The sequence below is a fragment of the Solea senegalensis genome, linkage group LG3 (genome assembly GCF_019176455.1).
Source record: "Solea senegalensis isolate Sse05_10M linkage group LG3, IFAPA_SoseM_1, whole genome shotgun sequence".
Lineage (NCBI taxonomy): Eukaryota > Metazoa > Chordata > Actinopteri > Pleuronectiformes > Soleidae > Solea > Solea senegalensis.
The window spans coordinates 31,449,029-31,469,797 of NC_058023.1; the positions used below are offsets into that span (position 1 = coordinate 31,449,029).

General features: G+C 43.7%; 1 protein-coding gene across 1 annotated transcript in view; it reads right to left on the bottom strand.

The window, feature by feature from the left end:
* Positions 1-614: 614 nt before the first annotated feature.
* Positions 615-20,769, bottom strand: part of shroom4 (shroom family member 4) — a 28,085-nt gene continuing 7,930 nt past the window's right edge. The window contains 10 exon segments of the mRNA XM_044020943.1: positions 615-1,757; positions 1,845-1,987; positions 2,117-2,287; positions 2,376-2,477; positions 3,121-3,250; positions 3,480-4,616; positions 4,719-4,780; positions 5,756-8,474; positions 10,930-11,145; positions 19,528-19,679. Of these exon segments, the coding sequence (XP_043876878.1) occupies positions 1,595-1,757; positions 1,845-1,987; positions 2,117-2,287; positions 2,376-2,477; positions 3,121-3,250; positions 3,480-4,616; positions 4,719-4,780; positions 5,756-8,474; positions 10,930-11,145; positions 19,528-19,679 (4,995 nt within the window). The 3' untranslated portion in view covers positions 615-1,594.

The following is a 20,769-nucleotide window of genomic DNA, read 5'->3' on the forward strand; positions in this document are numbered from 1 at the left end:
TCTCAGTGGCTTTGGCATCTGCGAGACACAACAAGTCGACTCAAGAGCGATCGATTGTCTAGGTCAGTGGAGCATCGTCGATCTTTTCTCGGCGTTCGTCTGGGAAGTTTTTAAATCCTTTCCAAAGTAAAGTTCACAGATTTGTGGCGTTTATAGAGTTAACACATGTGAAAAGCAGATGCTTTATTGTTTTGAATAAATAAATAAATGACAGCGGAAAGATGTTCAAATAATAAACAGCGCTTGTTATTTAAAATGGATGGAACATGCCACGTAATTATTTTGTTTCACGATGTCGCATTTCAAATGGACAAAGGGCGACACCCTGTGGTCATATGTGGGAATGAACGAAGGCTAAAAATGAGATGATGAAAAGTGTAACGGGACGCACAAACATTTCCATTGAAATAAAACTTCTTCTTTTGTTTATTTCTCATCTCTGCTGCGCATCCAGTTAATCGTCCACACCGCAACAACACAGGGCGTTTAAATGGTTCCTACCTTCAGTGAGAGCTTCATCATCATCAGTGTTTAAGCTGCAGGAAATAAACGCCACATACTGACGTCATTCAAAGAGACTTTTCAGTTTAAATCATGACAACAGACAAACAAACTCCTTTAAAATACTGTTATTATTATTTGTGGTACTTTCTCTTTTGCAGTTACAAAACATTACAGTCACTGGTCTCAAACTTGCTTTTGCTTTATAAAAATGTTATTATGATACAAGAACACAGAATATTTACAACAAAAATGAACAAATACAGAAACAAAAACAAGTGTTTTTTTATACTAAAATTCACTTTGTTTGAAGTTTGTCTTTTCCTGACATTTCATGGACCAAAAGAAATGAATTCAGTCATCTTCTACCCCTTTAATCTCCACACGAGGGTCACTGGTGCCACAAAACAAATCAACAAATCAATAAAACAATCATTAGATTGATTGATAATGACAGTAATCATGGGGTGAAACTTAAAGGTGCTGCTTTAAACAAAGCCAGAGGCTAACTGTCCCCACCCGTTTCCAGTCTTTGTGCTAAGCTAAGCTAACTGGCTTCCTTAACTTCAGTATCCAGTGAAACTTTCAGCATTTGAAATAACGTCAGGAAAACAAAAGAGTTTGAGGGGGAAAAACCAGTTTGTCCTCAGGATTAAATCTACAGATATACACAGAACACGTGAATCAGTATATACACACTGTTTACATTATAAACATATATACGTGTCTCCTGTAAACAACGACAACAGAGTTACATCAACAAAGATACAGTAAATAAGTGTTTGTGCAGTGTTATTCATAATAATAATAATAACAACAATTATTATAATAATAAACGTGTTGTTACCGGAAACTTGTTCTTAGTGTGAAGCACCGAAATAAAATCTCAGATTCTCTGAACCTGGAGACGTAAATATAAAGAAACAAAGAAAGAAAGAAAGAAAGCAGTGAGTGATCGACACGTTCACTGAACAAAAACGTCTTTGGTAAAGTCGCGTGATGTTGTTTCTGTTGACACTTTGACAGATTGTAAACGTCTGGTTTTGATTGAATCCTTCAACTTTCAAAGAAGGAACCGCAGTCCTATTTTTCTTCAGTACTGTCCGTATCCCATCGACATTCCCAATCCTAATCCCAGTCCCAGTCCCAGTCCCAGACTCTCCCTCAGGCCCCTCAGCTGTTCTTCTCCCAGACGAATCTTATCTTCCAGCTGACGCTGCTCGACCAGGAGAGCGGCCTTCATCTTCACAAAGTGACTGAAACACACACACACACAGAGTTCAGTACAGACAGAAAGATAAAATGTAATTTTGTGTGTGTGTGTGTGTGTGGGTGTGTGTTACCTGTAGTCTCGGTGTTGTTCTGGTGACAAACACCGGGCCAGAACTCGACTGACGACTTGTTCCCGACGGTCGACGTGATCCTTCAGGTCCTGAGCCTCTGACAGCTGACGCATGAGCTGACGCTTCTTCTCCAGCAGGGGGAGCTACAGGACAGACAGAGAGGTTTTAAACTATATTGTTATGCTTTCATTTCAGTTTCTCTGGCTCTTCTGAAGGAGTATAGAGAAACTGTAGCTACAGAGAATCCTGTCCTATTGTCCTCATGTCCTCACCCTCTCGTGGTCCTCCGTCTCGTGGTCCAGAGTCTCCAGTGTGGTCTCCACCCTCAGCAGCCTCCCTGACAGTGACAGCAGCAAACTCACCACCTTGTCCAGATCTCCAATGAACATGCGGAACTTGTCCACCTCGTTAGGTTTACACACCGACACCACCATGTTCTCCACCTGAACACACACACACACACACACACAGTTAGGACTGAGGTGGAGGACAAGGCTGCAGGACGTCTCATGTGTCTCATCATGTCCTCACCTCGTCCCCCAGCTGAGTGTTGGCTCTGATGTCATCCTGAAGTCCTCGCTGAGCTTCTCTCAGAACTCCGAGCTTCTTGCGCAAACTCTCCATCAGCTGTTTCTGCGACGCAAGAGTTAATGTTTTAACGAGAGACGCAATAAAGACGCTGACGCATCAGCATCTTCATCACCATCATCTTCAACACCATCACCATCATCATCTTCAACACCATCACCAACTTCATCACCACCAACATCATCTTCATCATCACCACTACCATCTTCATCCTCACGACCACCACCATCATCATCACCACCACCATCTTCATCCTCACGCACCTTCATCCTCATCACCATCATCATCATCACCACCATCTTCATCCTCATCACCACCATCATCATCACCACCATCTTCATCCTCATCACCACCACCACCATCTTCATCCTCATCACCACCACCACCATCATCATCACCACCACCATCATCTTTATCATCACCATCTTCATCCTCATCACCACCACCATCTTCATCCTCACCACCACCACCACCACCACCACATCATCTTCATCATCACCACCCCCCATCATCTTCATCCTCATCACCACCACCACCATCATCATCATCACCATCTTTATCATCACCATCTTCATCCTCATCACCACCACTTCATCCTCACGACACCACCACCACCACCACATCATCTTATCACCACCCCATCATCTTCATCCTCATCATCACCACCATCCTCATCATCAGTTGTTACCTTGTACGTCAGCTCGTCGTCTTCGTTCCTCTCTCTGTTCTCACTGAAGTCTTTCATCTGAGACAGAAGCTGAGCTTTAGCTGCTGACGTGCTGTAATAAGACGAACAGCTGGAGCTCGCACCCGAGCGTCTGAGGGCGAGGGGGAGGAGTCAGTTTTATATACACACACACACACACAGATAAACACAAACTCACTCGGGTCAATTTAAAACTGATTTTAGCAACTTAACAAATGACTCAGATCAACAACTCCTGTGAGCTGTGATGTTTAAATCACTGATTTTCTGTATGAGGTTTGGTGTGGGAGAGTGAGTGAGTGAGAGAGTGAGAGAGTGAGGTTACAGGGTTGTGTCTTTACCTCTCTAGACTGTCAGTGTTGTTCTCCATGTTCTGGAAGGTTCCTCTCCAGCTCTCCGTTCCTGACTCTCCTTCACTGCTCTGTGGGAAAAGCTCCTCCAGACTCGGCGTCTCTCTGCTGCCCTCTAGTGTCTCCAGCTCCTCCTCCACTGAGCCGCTCTCTGCTCTGGTTCTGCTCGACACTGAAGCGTCACAGTCTGGTAAAGTGTCGATGTCCGTCTCCAGGACGGTGACCGGCAGAGCGAAGCACGGCAGCTCGCTGCTGATGGGCTCCGCCTCCGCAGGAAGCTCCTCCTCCTGGAAGTCGTCGATGTCTGTCTCCATGGGAACGTCCAGGTCGATGTCCAGGCTGTGGGCGGGACTGGGGTTCAGGGTGGTCTCTGATTCTGCTCCCGGTTCTGGATTCTGATGCTGCTCATGGTGCATGGAGAAGTACGACTCTGGGGTTGAAGCGGAGCCTCCGTTTTCTGCCCCTGACTCCGCCTCCTCCTGCTCCTTCTCTCTCTGGGGCGGAGCCACCGGCCTGAAGGAGCGTCTGGAGAACATGGGACTGGGTGGAGCTAGAGTGAAAGAGCGCTCGTCAAGCGGTGCAGGACTCTGATTGGACGGTGGGTGAGGGAAGGCGTGGCCCTGCGCCTGCGATTGGCCGCAGCTGCAGCGAGGACAAGCCTCCGACACTTCCTGTCTCTCGGGAGGAAGACTGTACGATCGCTGCCTGGACTCTTCAGAGGGGGAGGGGCCAGCGGAGAAGGTGGGAGGGGCTGCAGCGGAGGAGGAGGAGAAGAGGGCGTGGTGAGACGCACGTCTGCGGTGGAACTGCTCCCACTTTGGGGGCGGCGGTCTTGGGGGAGGCGGGGTCCTCTTTTTATTCGGGTGGGCGGAGTCTGTCGTCTCTCTTCTTTCCTCCACCTCACTCAGCGTCTGACCGGTCGCCATGGAGACAGAGGGCGACCAGTGGAGGTCGTTCTCAGACATGGCTCGTCCTCGCAGAGCGAGCGGCGCCGCTGGGGGGGCGAGCGACGACCTGCCGCGATCGCTTCCCGCGTCTGTGGAGACACAGCGACTCTGGGGTGGGAGGGGCATGTAATGACTGACACGCTCTGACGCCCTGGACTCTCGTCTCCGGCTCGGATAATCTCTTCGACGACGAAGAGGAGGAGGAGGAAGATGCAAATTTAATATTAAAGGAATAATTCAACTTTTTCTGCGTGTGTGTGTGTGGTGACAGGAAGTGTCTTACCTCTCAGTCAGACTGTAGTTCCTGTTGAGTTTGGGCGTTTCCTGTTTCCTGGTGGGAAACGTCTGTGGGAGAGATTCACAGCTGTTTAGTGAATGATTCTGACAGGAAGTGACTGTTTCTTCATCCTGCTGACAGGAAGTGACTTGATGATGATGATGATGATGATGAAGACGGTGGAGGGAGTCTCTCAGGTTATGACCCTGACGACCCTGACCTCAGGTAAAACTAACCACCTGAAAGTGGATCAGGGACCGAATACTGAATATCTGGATTTAAGGTGAAACATCTCGTCCAGTCGTCCACATCTGAACCTCTGACTAAGACCTGGACGACTGAGTCGTTGCTTCTCCGTGTTGTTGATTTAAACCTCACTTTTATATTTACAAAGTTAAAGATGTCCAACAAACATCAGACCTCGGGTTTTTGTCCTCGTCTCAGGAACAAACACAAAGACACGAAGGATTCTGGTCTATGTAGTGACACAGATTTGTTCCGTGTCACTGAATCGTTCTCTGAGGCCAACAGAGATGTTTGATGAAAAGGTCACCGACAGGTCAAAGTTCAGCGTGGAGGTTATTTAAATAAATGAAACCTGTTATTATCATCGCTGTTGTTTCCAAACACAAGTTCAGACTTTAAACACAACCGTTCAACCACAGGGGCCGACTTGGACCAGGACCTGGACTTGGATTTCTGTCTCTCTGGTTCTGGTTTAAGAGGATTTTCAGTCTCTGTGGTTGTTTGTGCTCAGATTAAAACCACAGAGTTTATTTTTTTCACTCGGAATCATCTCTGCTGTGTTTTGTTGTTAAACTGCAGCTGGTTTTAAAACCAGACGTTAAAATATCTTTTTATTTTATTTCGGGGGATTTGAAGGTGACTTTGTTCTGTCCTACAGGATTATTATGATACAACGTCAAGTCAAAGTTGTTTGACAAAAAGAGAAAAGTCAAATATGAACTCAAAAGTAAAGCAGGATTTTAAAGTTAAGCTCCGCCTCTCAGTGAAAAAGCTTCAGATCATTAACGTAAACTCACCTCAGTGGGCGTGGAGCTCCTGCTGATGGTTCTCTGCTGCAGAACCTGCTCCACAGAAACACCACTGACGCGGTGAAACGCCGACCTCGGGTCCTGGTTCTGGGAGAACATCTGAGGCTGGAGGTGGAGGAGGTTCTGGAGGTTTTCTCTGTGTGGGAACTCGCGATGAAACTCCTGACGAGGATCTTCTCCTTGTTCGAGATGTTCCTCTCGTTCTTTCCTGAGCCGATCCATCTCTCTTTCTCTCTGAAGCTCTCCCTCTCTCTCCCTCTCTCTTTCCCACTGCCTCACCCTCTCCTCTCGCTCCCTCTCCATGAGCCTCACCCTCTCCAGTTCTAACTCCCTCTCTCGCTCTCAGCCTCTCCTCCCTCTCTCCCTCAGCCTCTCCTCCCTCTCTCGCTCCCTCAGCCTCTCCTCCCTCTCTCGTTCCCTCAGCCTCTCCTCCCTCTCTCGTTCCCTCTCCTCTTGTCTCCTCCTCTCTCTGCTGGTGGACACGGATTGTCTTCTGACCTCCAGACTGTCTGGGAGCAGGTAGTTTTCCTGTGGTCCTCCCTGGTAGGAGTATCTCCTTTGTATTGGGTCCTGGTTCTCAGGAGGGTTTCTGGTTTCTGGTTTCTTCGGCTGACGACTCGACAAACCTGGAACGTTTGGTCCAGACCTTCCTTTGCTCGTCTCTTCAAAGAACTTCATTCTATCTGCAAATGGAAGGATGTCGTTCTCCTCCACGCGAGAACATGAGGAGGAGCGACTGTAGGAGGATGAGGAGGAGGAGGAGGTGGTGAAGGTACAAACTCCATGTCGTGACCCAGTGACTCCTAACACCCGCTCACCAGAGGCTCGACTCTGCCGTTCTGGTTCTGGTTGCAGTTTATGTTCAGGCGTCCAGCGCCAACGGCGAGCTTTACCTGCAGGAGCAGGTTCTTCAATCACTCTGATGCCCACACCAAAGTTGGGTAAACCTGGATCCAGAATCTGAACAGACCTGGACACGTTGTTGTTCTGAGAGAAGGTTCTTGGTTGTTGTTCAGTTTGTGAGGAATCCTGGATGAAATCGGGCTTTGAACTCTCAACGGGTTCTGTGGTTCTGTCATCCTGGAGGATCTCAGGTGAAGTCAATGCCACATTGGTGCTTCTGTCCTGGACAGACATGTCTGGTTCTGCCAGGTCTTCATGAAGATCTGGACCCTCTTCCTCCTGAACAGTCTCTCCACTGCAGAGCAAATCTCCTGGGCCTCGGTTCCTCTGAAGCTGAGCCTTTTTTCTCTGGATCTCGTTGCGAAGGTTGGTGGCGAATCGCTCGCTGCGTCGACGGTTCCTCCGGTGATTCCTTGACGAATTCGACTTCTTCACCGCTGTCTCTCCTTCTACATCATACTCTCCACCTCTCCTTCTGTCTGCCGCTCTCTGCTCATCCACTAATGTGTCCACGCTGGCAGCAGAACTCAGAGGCTGAAAATCGCTGTCCAGCATCTGGTCGGAGCTCAGCTTCTCCTGAGCCGAGGATCCACTGGGTTCCTCTGGTACGCTCACAGAACGACCCCAAGGATGAAGATGCTGAACCGGTGAGAGAGAGCCACCGTTTACAACCTTCTCCACCAGCCTGCGACTGAACTCACCATCATCACGATCTCCTTCCAAGAAGACGGATCCTGGAGTGGAGCAGCGGCTGCTGTCCCATTTGTTTGACGGGGGATGGAGTTGGTTCTGAGAGACATCGGGTTCTTCTCCTGCGGTCTGGTGTGAGGGATGGAAGGACTGACCGCTGGAGGCATCAGAGGTGTTTGCGTTGTCAAACTGTAATAACTGAAGTTGTGTAGCGAGGAGTTTCTCAGGAGCACTGTGTCGGTGCAGAGCCGCGGAGGAGGCAGAAGATCCTGCCGATGAGGACTCTGGATTGGAGGAGGTGACGGGGACCGGATCAGGAAGAGGATCTGAGTTTACATCTGAAGTGTAGCCTTTCTCAGAACTAGTTTCACATCTGATCCGTGTCGTTTCTTCAGTCTGTCTTTGCATGAAGTGAGAATCTAATGCGTCTTCTCTGAACTTCCCCGCACGGTCACCGTTGTGAGTTCCCGATTCAACATCTACGGACTGGTTTTCATCACAGTAAGAAGAATCAGTGGAGATTTCAGTTGGAGTGCAGCGTTTGCTAGCCGTGTGGTCACGACACTGCGTTGCTCTGAAACTCTCCTTCCTGGTTGGAGGTTGAGGAGGATTCATTTTTCTATCCTCTGGTCCTCCTTCTTCACCTCTGACGGTCTCAGAGTTTCCTCCTCTTCGCTCTGACTCGTAACAGCAGGATGACGGACGCTCTTTGACCTCCACGGGCCTCGGCCTCGGCCTGGTCAGAGACCTGGACTTGTGGGCATTCAGCTGTGCTTCTTCTGGAGCTTCAACGCAGGACGTCCTGGCGGTGGAGGAGAAATCAGCACCGGGGTCTGGTCCCAGACTCTGGAGCAGGTTCTCCATGGAGCAGGTTTCCTCTGGTCTGAGAGGCACTGCGGCGTAATCCGATGTGTTCGAGCTGGCGGAGAAGGAGCTGTAGGCGGAGTCTCTCTTGTTGTTGAAGAGGGCGGGGTCCACAGGTGAATTGTGGGAGTCGGAGTATGGCTGAGCGGTGGGTATGGGCGTGTCCAAGCTCTCCATGGAGCCCAGTGAGCTGCTGCGGTCAGTGGAGGAGTAAGGTCTGGACATCTGAGGCCACTGCATGGACAAGTCACTGCAGAGAGAAGAGGAAACGTTAATTTCTTCATTATTAAACGTGGATATTTTCTATTTTCTCTGATTTTCAGCTTTTTAAATGTGAATATTTTCTACGTTCTGTGATTTTTCAGCTTCTTAAATGTGAATATTTTCCAGTTTTTGTGATTTGTCAGCTTCTTAAATGTGATTATTTTCTAGTTTTTGTGATTTTTCAGCTTCTTAAATGTGATTATTTTCTACATTCTGTGATTTTTCAGCTTCTTAAATGTGATCATTTTCTACTTTCTGTGATTTTTCAGCTTCTTAAATGTGAATATTTTCTAGTTTTTGTGATTTTTCAGCTTCTTAAATGTGATTATTTTCTACTTTCTGTGATTTTCAGCTTCTTAAATGTGAATATTTTCTAGTTTTTGTGATTTTTCACCTTCTTAAATGTGATTATTTTCTACTTTCTCTGATTTTTCAGCTTCTTAAATGTGAATATTTTCTAATTTCTTTGATTTTTCAGCTTCTTAAATTATAAAAGTGGATTTTACACCACAGCTAAAAACCTTTCGATGCTTTTTTACGACCTGTACGAGGAACATCACGTCACAGACAACAGAAGAAACTATGACGGACATCAGCGTCCTTGTTCTTCGCCGTCTGTTTTCTCCACTTTCAAAAAAAAGAAATAATGAAATCATCCAAGAATTACAACTGAAGAGAGAGGAATTTCCCCAACGAGAGCGACTTCTTAGAGAAACCACAGAAGAAAAACAAAGACTGGACTATTTAAAGCAGATGGAAATATTAGGAAATAAAAATATTTTTCACACTCGTTGGTCAAAGTGGTGAATGACAGACTTTGTTACTGTGGTTAGCAGAAAAACATTCAACACAAGGATGTTTTTAACTTTGATTTCACCACTAAGTGCCGGTATAAAAGCATGATTTGTGCTCATGTTTGAAGCCTGTGTGTCTTCATGCTCGCGCTCACCTGTTCTAAATCACGTCGACTCGTTCTCCACATCTGTTTCTGCACAAACTGACTTGTTTCACATTTGGTTTTTCTTCTGATTCCCATCAAATAATCGAGTTAACTTCACGACTCCAACATGAAATGACATCTAATTACATCGGTGTTGAATTATGACCGCGGCAAACGCAGAGCAGACACACACACACATAGACAGACAGAGACGCGCACACACACACACACACGCACAAACACACACACACGCACACACTCCATGTTTTCTGTCAAACGTGTGATCATCTAAGACTGGGAAAGATTTAAACCGTGACATTAGTGTGTGTGTGTGTGTGTCATGATTCTGTCAGCCTGAGAAAAAGTGAAGTGAAGCCATGAATGGATAAATGAACAAGTGAATTAATGAAAAAACACAATAGAAGACAGAGAGAGAAGCTGGACAGGAAACGACAGTCACACACACACACACACACTTGTGAAAGTAACAGTGTAAATGAATGGATGAATAAATGTGAACTCATTTTAATGATGTCATCACAGTGAAACACAAACATCTGCGACCCTTCATGACCTCTCTGTGTTTAACCTGACAACAGGAGGTCAAAGGTCAGGTACATCTGTGTGTGTGTGTGTGTGTGTGTTTTAGACAGAATCCTAAAATAACACTGCACTTCCTGCGTGGGTTTACATGAATGACATGAATGAGATGATGTCACTTCCTGGTGATGTCACCTACTTCCTGAGGATTGTGAGTTTTTTCCCGGTGACGAGGTGAGTCCGCGCTGACGTCACCGTGTAACATGAACGTGTGAAATTGTTCCACCTCTATTTCCACTAATGATCGGCCGACGAGCGAAAACGTCGACAAAATATCGATATGGTGATAAATATCACCGTCCATCCTCGCGCAATGTGATCGTGGATATTTGAATGAACAAATGTGAATATGTTCTACTTTCTGTGATTTTTCAGCTTCTTAAATGTGAATATTTTCTAGTTTCTGTGATTTTTCAGCTTCTAAAATGTAAATATTTTCTAGTTTCTGTGATTTTTCAGCTTCTTAAATGTGAATATTTTCTAGTTTCTGTGATTTTTCAGCTTCTTAAATGTGAATATTTTCTAGTTTTTGAAATGTGAATGTTTTCTTTTTGTGATTTTCAGCTTCTTAAATGTGAATATTTTCTAGTTTTTGTGATTTTTCAGCTTAAATGTGAATATTTTCTTTTTGTGATTTTTCAGCTTAAATGTGAATATGTTCTAGTTTTTGTGATTTTTCAGCTTCTTAAATGTGAATATTTTCTAGTTTCTGTGATTTTCAGCTTCTAAATGTAATATTTTCTAGTTTTGTGATTTTTCAGCTTCTTAAATGTGAATATTTTCAGCTAAATGTATTTTCTAGTTTTTGTGATTTTTCAGCTTCTTAAATGTGAATATTTTCTAGTTTTTGTGATTTTTCAGCTTCTTAAATGTGAACATTTTCTAGTTTTTTAGACCTCACCTGTTGTCGTTCGTGTGCCAGGGTAACGTGTAAGGAGCGGGGTGGAGCTGCATGGCAGGCTGAGGAGGAAGAAGAGGAGGAGGTGGAGGAGGAAGAGGAGGGGAGTCGGCGGAGGGGAGGCAGGGAGGAGGAGACGGGGGAGGAGGGGGGGGAAGAGGAAGGTCGGACAGCTTTGCCAGGTGCCAGGAGTGAGGACGGATGAGAGGAACGTTCCGTCTGCGGAGACAAGAGACAAACAAATCGTTAGACAGTCAATGAATCGATGTCTAAATTCACCACAGTTTATTAATCAGCTTCAGCTTCAGCAGGAGTGGCTTTTTTTACGAAGCAAACGTCTGGAGGAAATAATCAACAGAAACCGATCAAGACAAAATGTCAGATAATGAAACGATGAGGAAAGTCTTTAGGTTGGAAAATAAAGTTTGCTTGTTTGCTTGTTTCTATTGACTGTGATTTGACGGCTTTGAAACATGAAAACCAGGAAAGTTGAGTAGTAAAAACATGTGGAGGTTCATTTTTAGAGCAGGAATGTGGATCCTGGCTGCTGCTGCTGCTGCTGCTGCTGCTGCTGCTGCTGCTGACGACAGAAACATTTGTAACTTTGATTGTTTATGATAAAAGCAGGAGAAGCAGAAACTTCGCCAAAATAAACACTCATGTTTCCTGGTTCTGGCTCCATGAGAAGGGTTTTAATCTGAGCCGCTGATCGTTCCACTGCTGACAAAGTCCTTAAATTATCCTCTGAGAAAGTTTGTGTGTGTGTGTGTAAAACACTATTATTACACCTATAAAAAAACATCACATTTAGTGAGAAAATCAAAACAAAGCCACATAAAAGTTCCAGTGAAGGGGATGGAAACTACGATAAAGACAGGAATAAAATGTGTCTTTGTGAAGCAGAAGCCACGCGGGGGAGAAGAGGAAAGGCTGGTCCAAACCACAGGACCATGGCTGTTTTTCCAAGAACATTGAGACGAAGCCTGAGGAAGAACCAGCGATGGTTTGACACAAAAAGAGTGATCATAGAAACGTGAAAAGCAAGAACATCTGCTTCAATAAGTGCTCTATTGTCCTGAGTAGATTTATTTTTAATATTTCTCACGATATTCTGGTCATCTTTGAGTTCACTTACGTTTCTTTTTATTCATCTACAGCAGGATTTTATCACAGAGTGGAGTTACAATAAGTCTTACAGTAACTGTTGTTACTGTTATTGTTGTTACTGTAACTGTTGTTACTCTGTTGTTAACGTAACTGTTGTTACTGTTATTGTTGTTACTCTGTTGTTAATGTAACTGTTATTGTTGTTACTGAAACTATTGTTACTCTGTTGTTAATGTAACTGTTATTGTTGTTACTGTAACTATTGTTACTCTGTTGTTACTGTAACTGTAGTTACTGTAACTGTAGTTACTATAACTGTAGTTACTATAACTGTTGTTACTGTAACTGTTACTATTGTAACTGGGATGTTGTTACTCAGTGTCACCTCAACAAGCTGCCAGGTTTATAAATGAATGATGGATGAATGAATGAATGAATGAATGAATGAATGAAAAGAGGAGCAGATGAATGAAAGACAGAGAAGAAATGATGAAGATGTGACGATTTTGTCAGGAGACAGTAGAGACATCAGATGCACAGATGTTCCTCAGAAAGTGTAGAAAGAAAAGAAAGTGTTTGATTAAAGGAGTAAAAATAAAAGGAAAGGAGTTTAAAATGAGCTGTAATATCAGGGTGTGACAAAGAGCATCATGTGATCAAAGAAGCTCCACCCTGAGAAAATGAAAGAGACACTTGTGTCTGTCCACAAAGACTCCACATGTTTCCTCAACAATAACATTTCATTTAAACAAAATCCTGCAGTTTCACATTCTTTAACCTACCACACAGTGACTGAAGCGTCTACTGAACATCCCACTGATCCCAGGTCAGCTCCCAGCTTCATCCTTCATGACTCCAACGTCTGTCTCTATGTCCTCACTGAAGAAGAACCAACGTCTTTCTCTATGTCCTCACTGAAGAAGAACCAACGTCTTTCTCTATGTCCTCACTGAAGAAGAACCAACGTCTGTCTCTATGTCCTCACTGAAACGAACTGAAGAACCAACGTCTGAAGAACCAACGTCTGTCTCTACGTCCTCACTGAAGGAACCAACGTCTGTCTCTAACCGAAGAAGAACCAATGTCTGTCTCTACGTCCTCACTGAAGAACCAACGTCTGAAGAACCAACGTCTGTCTCTATGTCCTCACTGAAGAAGAACTAAAGTCTGTCTCTATGTCCTCACTGAAGAAGAACTAACATCTGTCTATGTCCTCACTGAAGAACCAACGTCTGAAGAACCAACGTCTGTCTCTACGTCCTCACTGAAGAACCAACGTCTGTCTCTACGTCCTCACTGAAGAAGAACCAACGTCTGGAAAATAACTAACTTAAAGTCGTAATTTTCTTCTTAAAGTTGTAAGTTTCCTCTAAAAGGCGTAAATTTCTTCTTAAAATTGTTGTAATTTTCTTCTTAAATTCGTAAGTGTCTTGTTAAAGTCGTAAGTTCCTTCTTAAAGTCGTACGTTTCTTCTTAAAGTCGTACGTTTCTTCTTAAAATCGTTGAAATTTTCTTCTTAAAGTTGTTGTTAGTTCCTTCTTAAAGTTGTTGTTAGTTCCTTCTTAAAGTCGTAATTTTCTTCTTAAAGTCGTAAGTTTCTTCTTAAAATTTTTGTTAGTGTCTTAAAGTGATAAGTTTCTTCTTAAAGTGATAAGTTTCTTCTTAAAGTCATAAGTTCTTTCTTAAAGTCGAAATTTTCTTCTTAAAGTCATAAGTTTCTTCTTAAAGTCATAAGTTTCTTCTTAAAGTCCACTAAAAAAATGCCTGAGACTCTGATGTTGAACGTGAAGGAGAAACAAACAGGTTCTGACCAGGAGGAGAAAAACCAAGTGTCCACTCTCTCCTTCTTTTTCCTCTCCTCCTCCTCCTCCTCCTCCTCCTCCACCCTCGCTCCTCTGAGCAGAAGACAAAACATAGCTCGCTCTCTCGCTCTCTCTCTCCCCCCTCAGACAGGACGTGTGAGTCAGTGAGAGAGGAAGTTTGTGTGGAGCAGATAAAGAGGTGGACGGCTGCTAAAATAATACCCAGAATTCCATGCTGTTATTGTTTGAAAGGGTGTGTGTGAGGGGGAGGAGGGGGGTACAGAGGTACTTCCTTGTCCACTGTGTGTGTGTGTGTGCAGAGACAGAGAGAGAGAGAGAGAGAGAGAGAGTGTGTGTGTGTGTGTGTGTGTGTGTGTGTGTGTGTGTGTGTGTGTGTTGGACAGACTCGGGGAGTTTTTCACTATGGCTGAAAAAAGAAACCCAAAATGTGGTGAAAGAAGGAGAAAGAAAGAGAGGATGGGAGGATCAGCAGGAGGACAAGAGGAAAACAAAGAGAGGAGGTGATGGACGAGAGACACAGAGAGACACAGACAGAGACACAGAGAGAGACACAGTCAGAGACACAGACAGGGAGACAAACTACAGATGTTAAAACACTGTACAGAAGCTGGTCACTGTAGCTTCATTCAAATAAAATATAAAATGAATTAGAAGAGTCCACAGTTAAGGTGCAGCAGCGTCTGGGTCAAAGGTCACGCTCGCTTGTTTTAACACGTTCACATTCTGACACAATGACCCAAATCTGCACAAAGTGTTTTTAAATGTCAACATAATTCACAGAGATGTTTTCATCTGAACTACAGATTACACAGACTGGTGTGTGTGTGTGTGTGTGTCTGCGAGTGTGTGTCATTATGTGTGTAGAAGTTTAACACTTAATCACATCAGTGTCTGAGTGAACTTCAAAGGATTTCCTGCAGACTGTGTGTGTGCGTGTGTGTGTGTGTGTGTGTGTGTGTGTGTGTGTGTGTGTGTGTGTGTGTGTGTGTGTGCGCGTGTGCGTGCAGATTCCTCACATTCCCTGTGTTCCCTTGACAAAGGTGAAAGGTTAACTGTTAGAAATCCTAAACAACCTCACCTTGTCCCACTGAGCCTTTGTGTTCCACTGTAATTAGGACATATGAGTGTGTGTGTAAGTGTGTGTGTGTGTGTCTGAGAGAGAGCGAGGGAGAGAGTGTGTGAGAGAGAGAGAGAGAGAGCGCGAGCATGCATGTGTTTTATTTGCCCTCATATGTCTTAATTATGAATTTCTTCTCTCATAGACTCTTGTTTTCTGCTAAGACACACACACATACAAAGGTAGTGACTACTGACACAAACACACACACACACGTATGCACACGTGCGCACGCACACGTGCACACACACACACACACACACACTTAGTGCATACCAGTTAATCAGTACAGTGAGAGTGGTCAGATGGCAGGAAGGGTTAGTCCACTTTAGCCTCTGCAGCACAATGCTCTGTCTGTGTGTGTCTGTGTGTGTGTGTGTGTGTGTGTGTGTGTGTGTGTGTGTGTGTGTGTATGTGTGTATGTGTGTGTGTACGTGTGCGTGTGTGTGTGTGATAGCTCATCTACAAATCAAACCCACAGAGACTTTTATGTCTTCACTGTAAATCCATCAGTGTTTCAGAGTAAACTGATCTTTTCTAATCCTGATGGAAGGTCACAGAGGTCAGAGGTCATAGAGGTCAGAGAAGGTAAGGTTCAGTCAGACCTTGTGTGTGTGTGTGCGAGATTCTTCTTTTTTAAAAACCAAACACGTGGCAGAAATGACGAGGATTTATTGTTGTTGTCGTCGATGTTTGTGTGAGTGTTGATCGGCCAATCAGAGAGCAAGAGGAGAGATTCAAGGTCAGAGGTCAGAGGTCAGAACGAGAACTATGGAAAGCAGAAAAATATTCACTTTTAAGAAGCTGAAGAATCAGAGAAACTTGTTTTACGCAATACAAAAAAACGGATTAATCGATTAGTTGACAGTCGCTTCTAATATAATATAATGTAATATATTATAATACAATATAATATAATATAATCAGGGTGTGTGAGGTTACAGGGTTAAAGACAATATCCTCTCTTTTTTTTTTTTAACAGAGCTGATTTCACACAACGACAATAAATGTTTCTTTTCCTGTTACACAACTGATGTGTGTGTGTGTGTGTGTGTGTGTGTGTGTGTGTGTGTGTCAGACACAGAGTCATGTATCACAGTTGCAGTTTAATGGACCAGTTAATAAAAACCAGGCCAGAGGAGACACAGACAGTGTGGACGACCACACGCAGAGTGGACACACAGACACACACACACGCACAGACATGCACAGACACACACACACGCACAGCAACGTGATTACATATCGTTTCAGTTCAGTGCTATGATGTTATCACACAGGTTTTTAAAGTGAAAGTTTTCTCTGCTTCTGTTTTTCAGCTCTTGTGAGTGTGTGTGTGTGTGTGTGTGTGTGTGTGTGTATGACACTGCGTGTGTTGACAAACTAATGTGAAGAAGCGGCTCGTTTTCTCTCTTTTTTTTCTTTCTGCTTCTGTTTGTGATCAATGCGTCGCACAAAACTGCGTCACAACACAAATTATTAACAGTCACAGTTTTAATCAGAGCCAGAGGCTTTGTGTGTCTATGTGTGTGTCTGCATGTGTGTGTGTGTGTCTTGAAGAATGTCAGGAATGTCTATTGTTCATGTTCAGCTGCGGTGATGAAGACAAACTATTGTGTTTCATGGTTCTTGGCAGCAGAGTCTTTAGTCTTGACCCAGGTCTCCAGAGACCTGGTGGTACAACAATCTAAACACCGGGATGTGTGTGTCTGTGTGTGTGTCTGTGTGTGTGTGTGAGAGCGCTGCCTGACAGACTGTGAGGATGAAGATAAAGTGAATGTAACGAATGTTACGAATAAGCAGAAACAAACAATGAGACAAATGTTGATCCATCAAACACAAACACGGTCAGTGACACAGTGAAAACCACTTCATGTGTTCATCTGAGTGTGATTTCATGTGACTGGACTGTTTCATGTCACTGTATTTGAAACAACAAAACACTCATCATCTCTACATCTAACGTTTAGCTCGAAAAATCCACAAAACTAAGGAAAAATCTTGTTTTTCTACAAAAGCTGCCTTTGCTACACTGTGGAGTTCATTATGAGCAAAAATACACCTTTACAAACATGGGTTAACATGAATAGGGAATGAGAGTGAACGAATGAGTGAGTGAATGAATGAATGAATGAATGAATGTATAGGGGAATGAGTGAATGAGAGAATGGGTGTATAAGAGAATGAGAGAATGAGTGAATGAGAATATCAATGAATGAGAGAATGAGTGAATGAGAATGAGATAATCAATGAATGAGAGAATGAACAAATGAGAGCATGGGTGAATTAGTGAACGAGAATGAGAGAATGAATGAATGAGAGAATGGGTGTATGAGAGAATGACTGAATGAAAGAATGGGTGAATGAGTGAATGAATGAGTGAACGAGAATGAGAGAACCAATGAACGAGAGAATGTGAGAATGAGTGAATGAGAATGAATGAGAGAATGAGTGAATTAGTGAATGAGTATTTGAGAGAATGAGTGTATAAGAGAATGAGAGAATAAGTGAATGAGGGAATGAGTGTATTAGAGAATGATTGAATGAGAAAATGAATGAATAAGTGAATAAGAGAATGAATTAATGAGTGAATGAGCTCACTTTCATAAAAAACAATAGTCGTCTAAAACTCAAACCTCAGCTCGCACTTATTGTGAGTCACTTTGGATAAAAGTGTCTGCTAAATGACATGTAATGTAACATAATGTAATGACATGTAATGACATGTAAAGTAACATGTAATGTAATGTGACATGTAATGTAACCTAATGTAATGACATGTAAAGTTACATGTAATGTAATGTAATGTAATGTAACATGTAATGTAATGTAATGTAATGTAATGTAATGTAGCTCTTTGTGTCTTTGTTTCCACTCTTTCATGTCGTCATCGTCCTCATGCTTGTCCAGACTTCGGCTAAAATAAACGTTTGCTCCGTGTGTAACAGAGATGAAAGGGTGAGTGTGGATGAAAGGGTGGTGTTTAGCCTCTAATCATCTTTTTATCTCATGTTTCTGCTGCTGTTTGAGACAAAAACCATCAAGTCAAGTTTCATTCTTTATCTGGCGGCTGAAAAAGCCTCAGAATCACAAAGCGTTCCTTTACGCATAATTACAAATAAACACAATAAGATGAAGAGTTTCCTTCTGCGTGAGTCGCTGAAAATAAACACGTTTGCTCTTTTGTTCGGGGTTTTTTTGCATCTTTTAACACAAACACACATTTCTGCCAACGCATTAAAGCGAACAGGACGTTTGAGAAGCGCAGGAAATGATGCCAAAGACAAAGAATGTCCTCCTGCGTCCACCACGGAGACACACACACACACACACTGAGTACAGTGGCATCTAACAAAAGCTCTGTGAAAACAGGAAGTAGTATAGAGGGAACATTTCCAGGTCGAACCAACAAAACATCCCTGACATTCTTTCCTTTACAGAAATATACTGGGAAAAAATGATGGCGTCGGTCACTGATGAAGAGTGAACGAGATCAAAAGAGATGAAAATGCACCTTTAAAAGGATTTTAACGAACACAAAACATCTACAAAACCTGCTCAACAGAGGATATTTATCTATATATATGTTTATTTATATATATGTATGTATATATATATATATACACATACATATATACACAACATACAGTCATAGTGAAATGTTCTCAAGAGCCACAAGGGGGAGCTGCATCTTTGTGATTTAAATCATAATCATCATGATGAGTTTAAATAAACTCTGCACCTTTAAATAAACAACTGATTAGTATTATTATTATTATTAGTAGTAGTAGTAGTAGTATCATTGGTATTAGTATTATCATTGTTATTAGTATTATTAGTAGTATAATTATTATTAGTATTATTAATAAATGACTCGGCACAAATGAGACGCTGTCGGTGTCACAGGAAACATGATTTAAATCATGGTTTAAATCATGTTGGACGCACTTATGGTTAATGATGCAGTTACACGCACGCACACACACGCACACACACACACACACACGCACACACGCACACACACAGAGTTGGGAAAGTCCCTGTACACAGTCAGACTCTTTGTATAAACCAGACACTGAGACACAGTGGATTTAACCAATTTACATTTCTACTGTACACTGAGCGTGCGTGTGTGTGTGTGTGTGTGTGCGCGCGCGCGTGCATGCGTGTGCGTATGTGTGTGTGCGCGTGACAGCTGTGTGAAAAGTGTCAGAGACCGAGTGAGAAACTGCTTCACACCAGAGTCAAGGAAAGGACAATAATGACAAATATCAACTAAACTGACCTCACCAGAACCAGAACCAGAACTAGAACCTCCTCTGATGAAAACCAGCATCAAAGAGCTTATCCTATGTTTATTATTATTATTGTTATCATTAATATACAGATATATGATGCAGGGAAAGGATCCACAGTCGTTACAAAGTTATTAAATATAAAGAAAAACGCGTGGAAATAATACGACATCTCCGATCATTTCAAAATAAAAGTGTGACAGAAATGACCCAGTACAGGCCCGGGGCGTGCGTATGCTGCAGGTCAAAGGTCACGTACCTCCTCACTGTGAGCTTCAGGATCCTGTACGAGCCCTTGATGAGGATGAGCGCCTCCTGTCTGCTGCCGTACAGCACTGAGCCGTTGATGTTGATCAGCTCGTCGCCCACTCTCAGCTTCTGACAGGCCGCCGCTTTCCCCCCGTCCTCCATCTGCAGCACAACAACAACAACAACAACAACAACAGTCAGATTACCTTCAGAATAAAATGGATCCGATGAACGACAGCTGCCGAGTCGCCGCGGCAACGTCCTCCTATCCTAAAGAGCAACTCCAAAACAAGACCGGACCAAACATCCCACAGAAACACATCACATTCCTCTGTGTGTGTGTGTGTTTGTGTGTGTTACAGCATTGCTGGGATGTCTCCGCGTTGTGGTGAATCTTTGACGAGTGAGAGCGCCACAGTGTGGTGTGAGGTTTGACTTCAGCCGTAAATCAACACACACACACACACACACAGTCATGACGTACCGCAGTCAGAGGCCGTGAGTTAAACAAAAAGTTTGCCATCTTGTAACGACGAGTTGGCTCCGCCCACATAAAAGGACTACTTTCAAAAGCTTGGTATCCGTGGAAACCTCACCAGCTGAGCTCAACATCCTTTCTGATCCGTGAGGGCCACCGTAGTTCAGAGAGAGAGCGAGAGTGGAAGGAAGTCTGCCGTCTCACCACTAGATGTCACTGCTTCTTACACACCGGTTTCAGCTCTGTATGTGTGTGTGTGTGTGTGTGGGTGACGTCCAGACTGGGTGAGGTCACTGCTGGCACTGGTCTCAGTGGACCGACCGACGGAGAAGAATATACGCTTTGTGTGCTCACACACACACACACAGAAGCAGACACACCCTTTTATTTTTAGATTCCAGTGGTGACTGTGCATGTGTGTGTGTGTGTGTGTGTGTGTGTGTGTGTGTGTGTGTCAGATGATAGGTGAGTGACGACAAACCTGTGACCAGCATTAAGATTTTTCTTTCCAGGGCACAATGACGGGCTGCCACCACACACACACACACACACACACACACACACACACACACACACACACACACACACACACACACACACATACTGAACAACAGCCTCTTTATTAAACCCTGAAACGATCATTAACACCTTTAAAAGCCTCACATCTCTGCTGCTCAGGGTCCGTTCCATTTATTTATTTCGACTGTTTTTGAACCAGAACAGTCAAAAAAAACCTCACTTTATATGAGTGGAGTTTAATACGTCAGCGCTGAC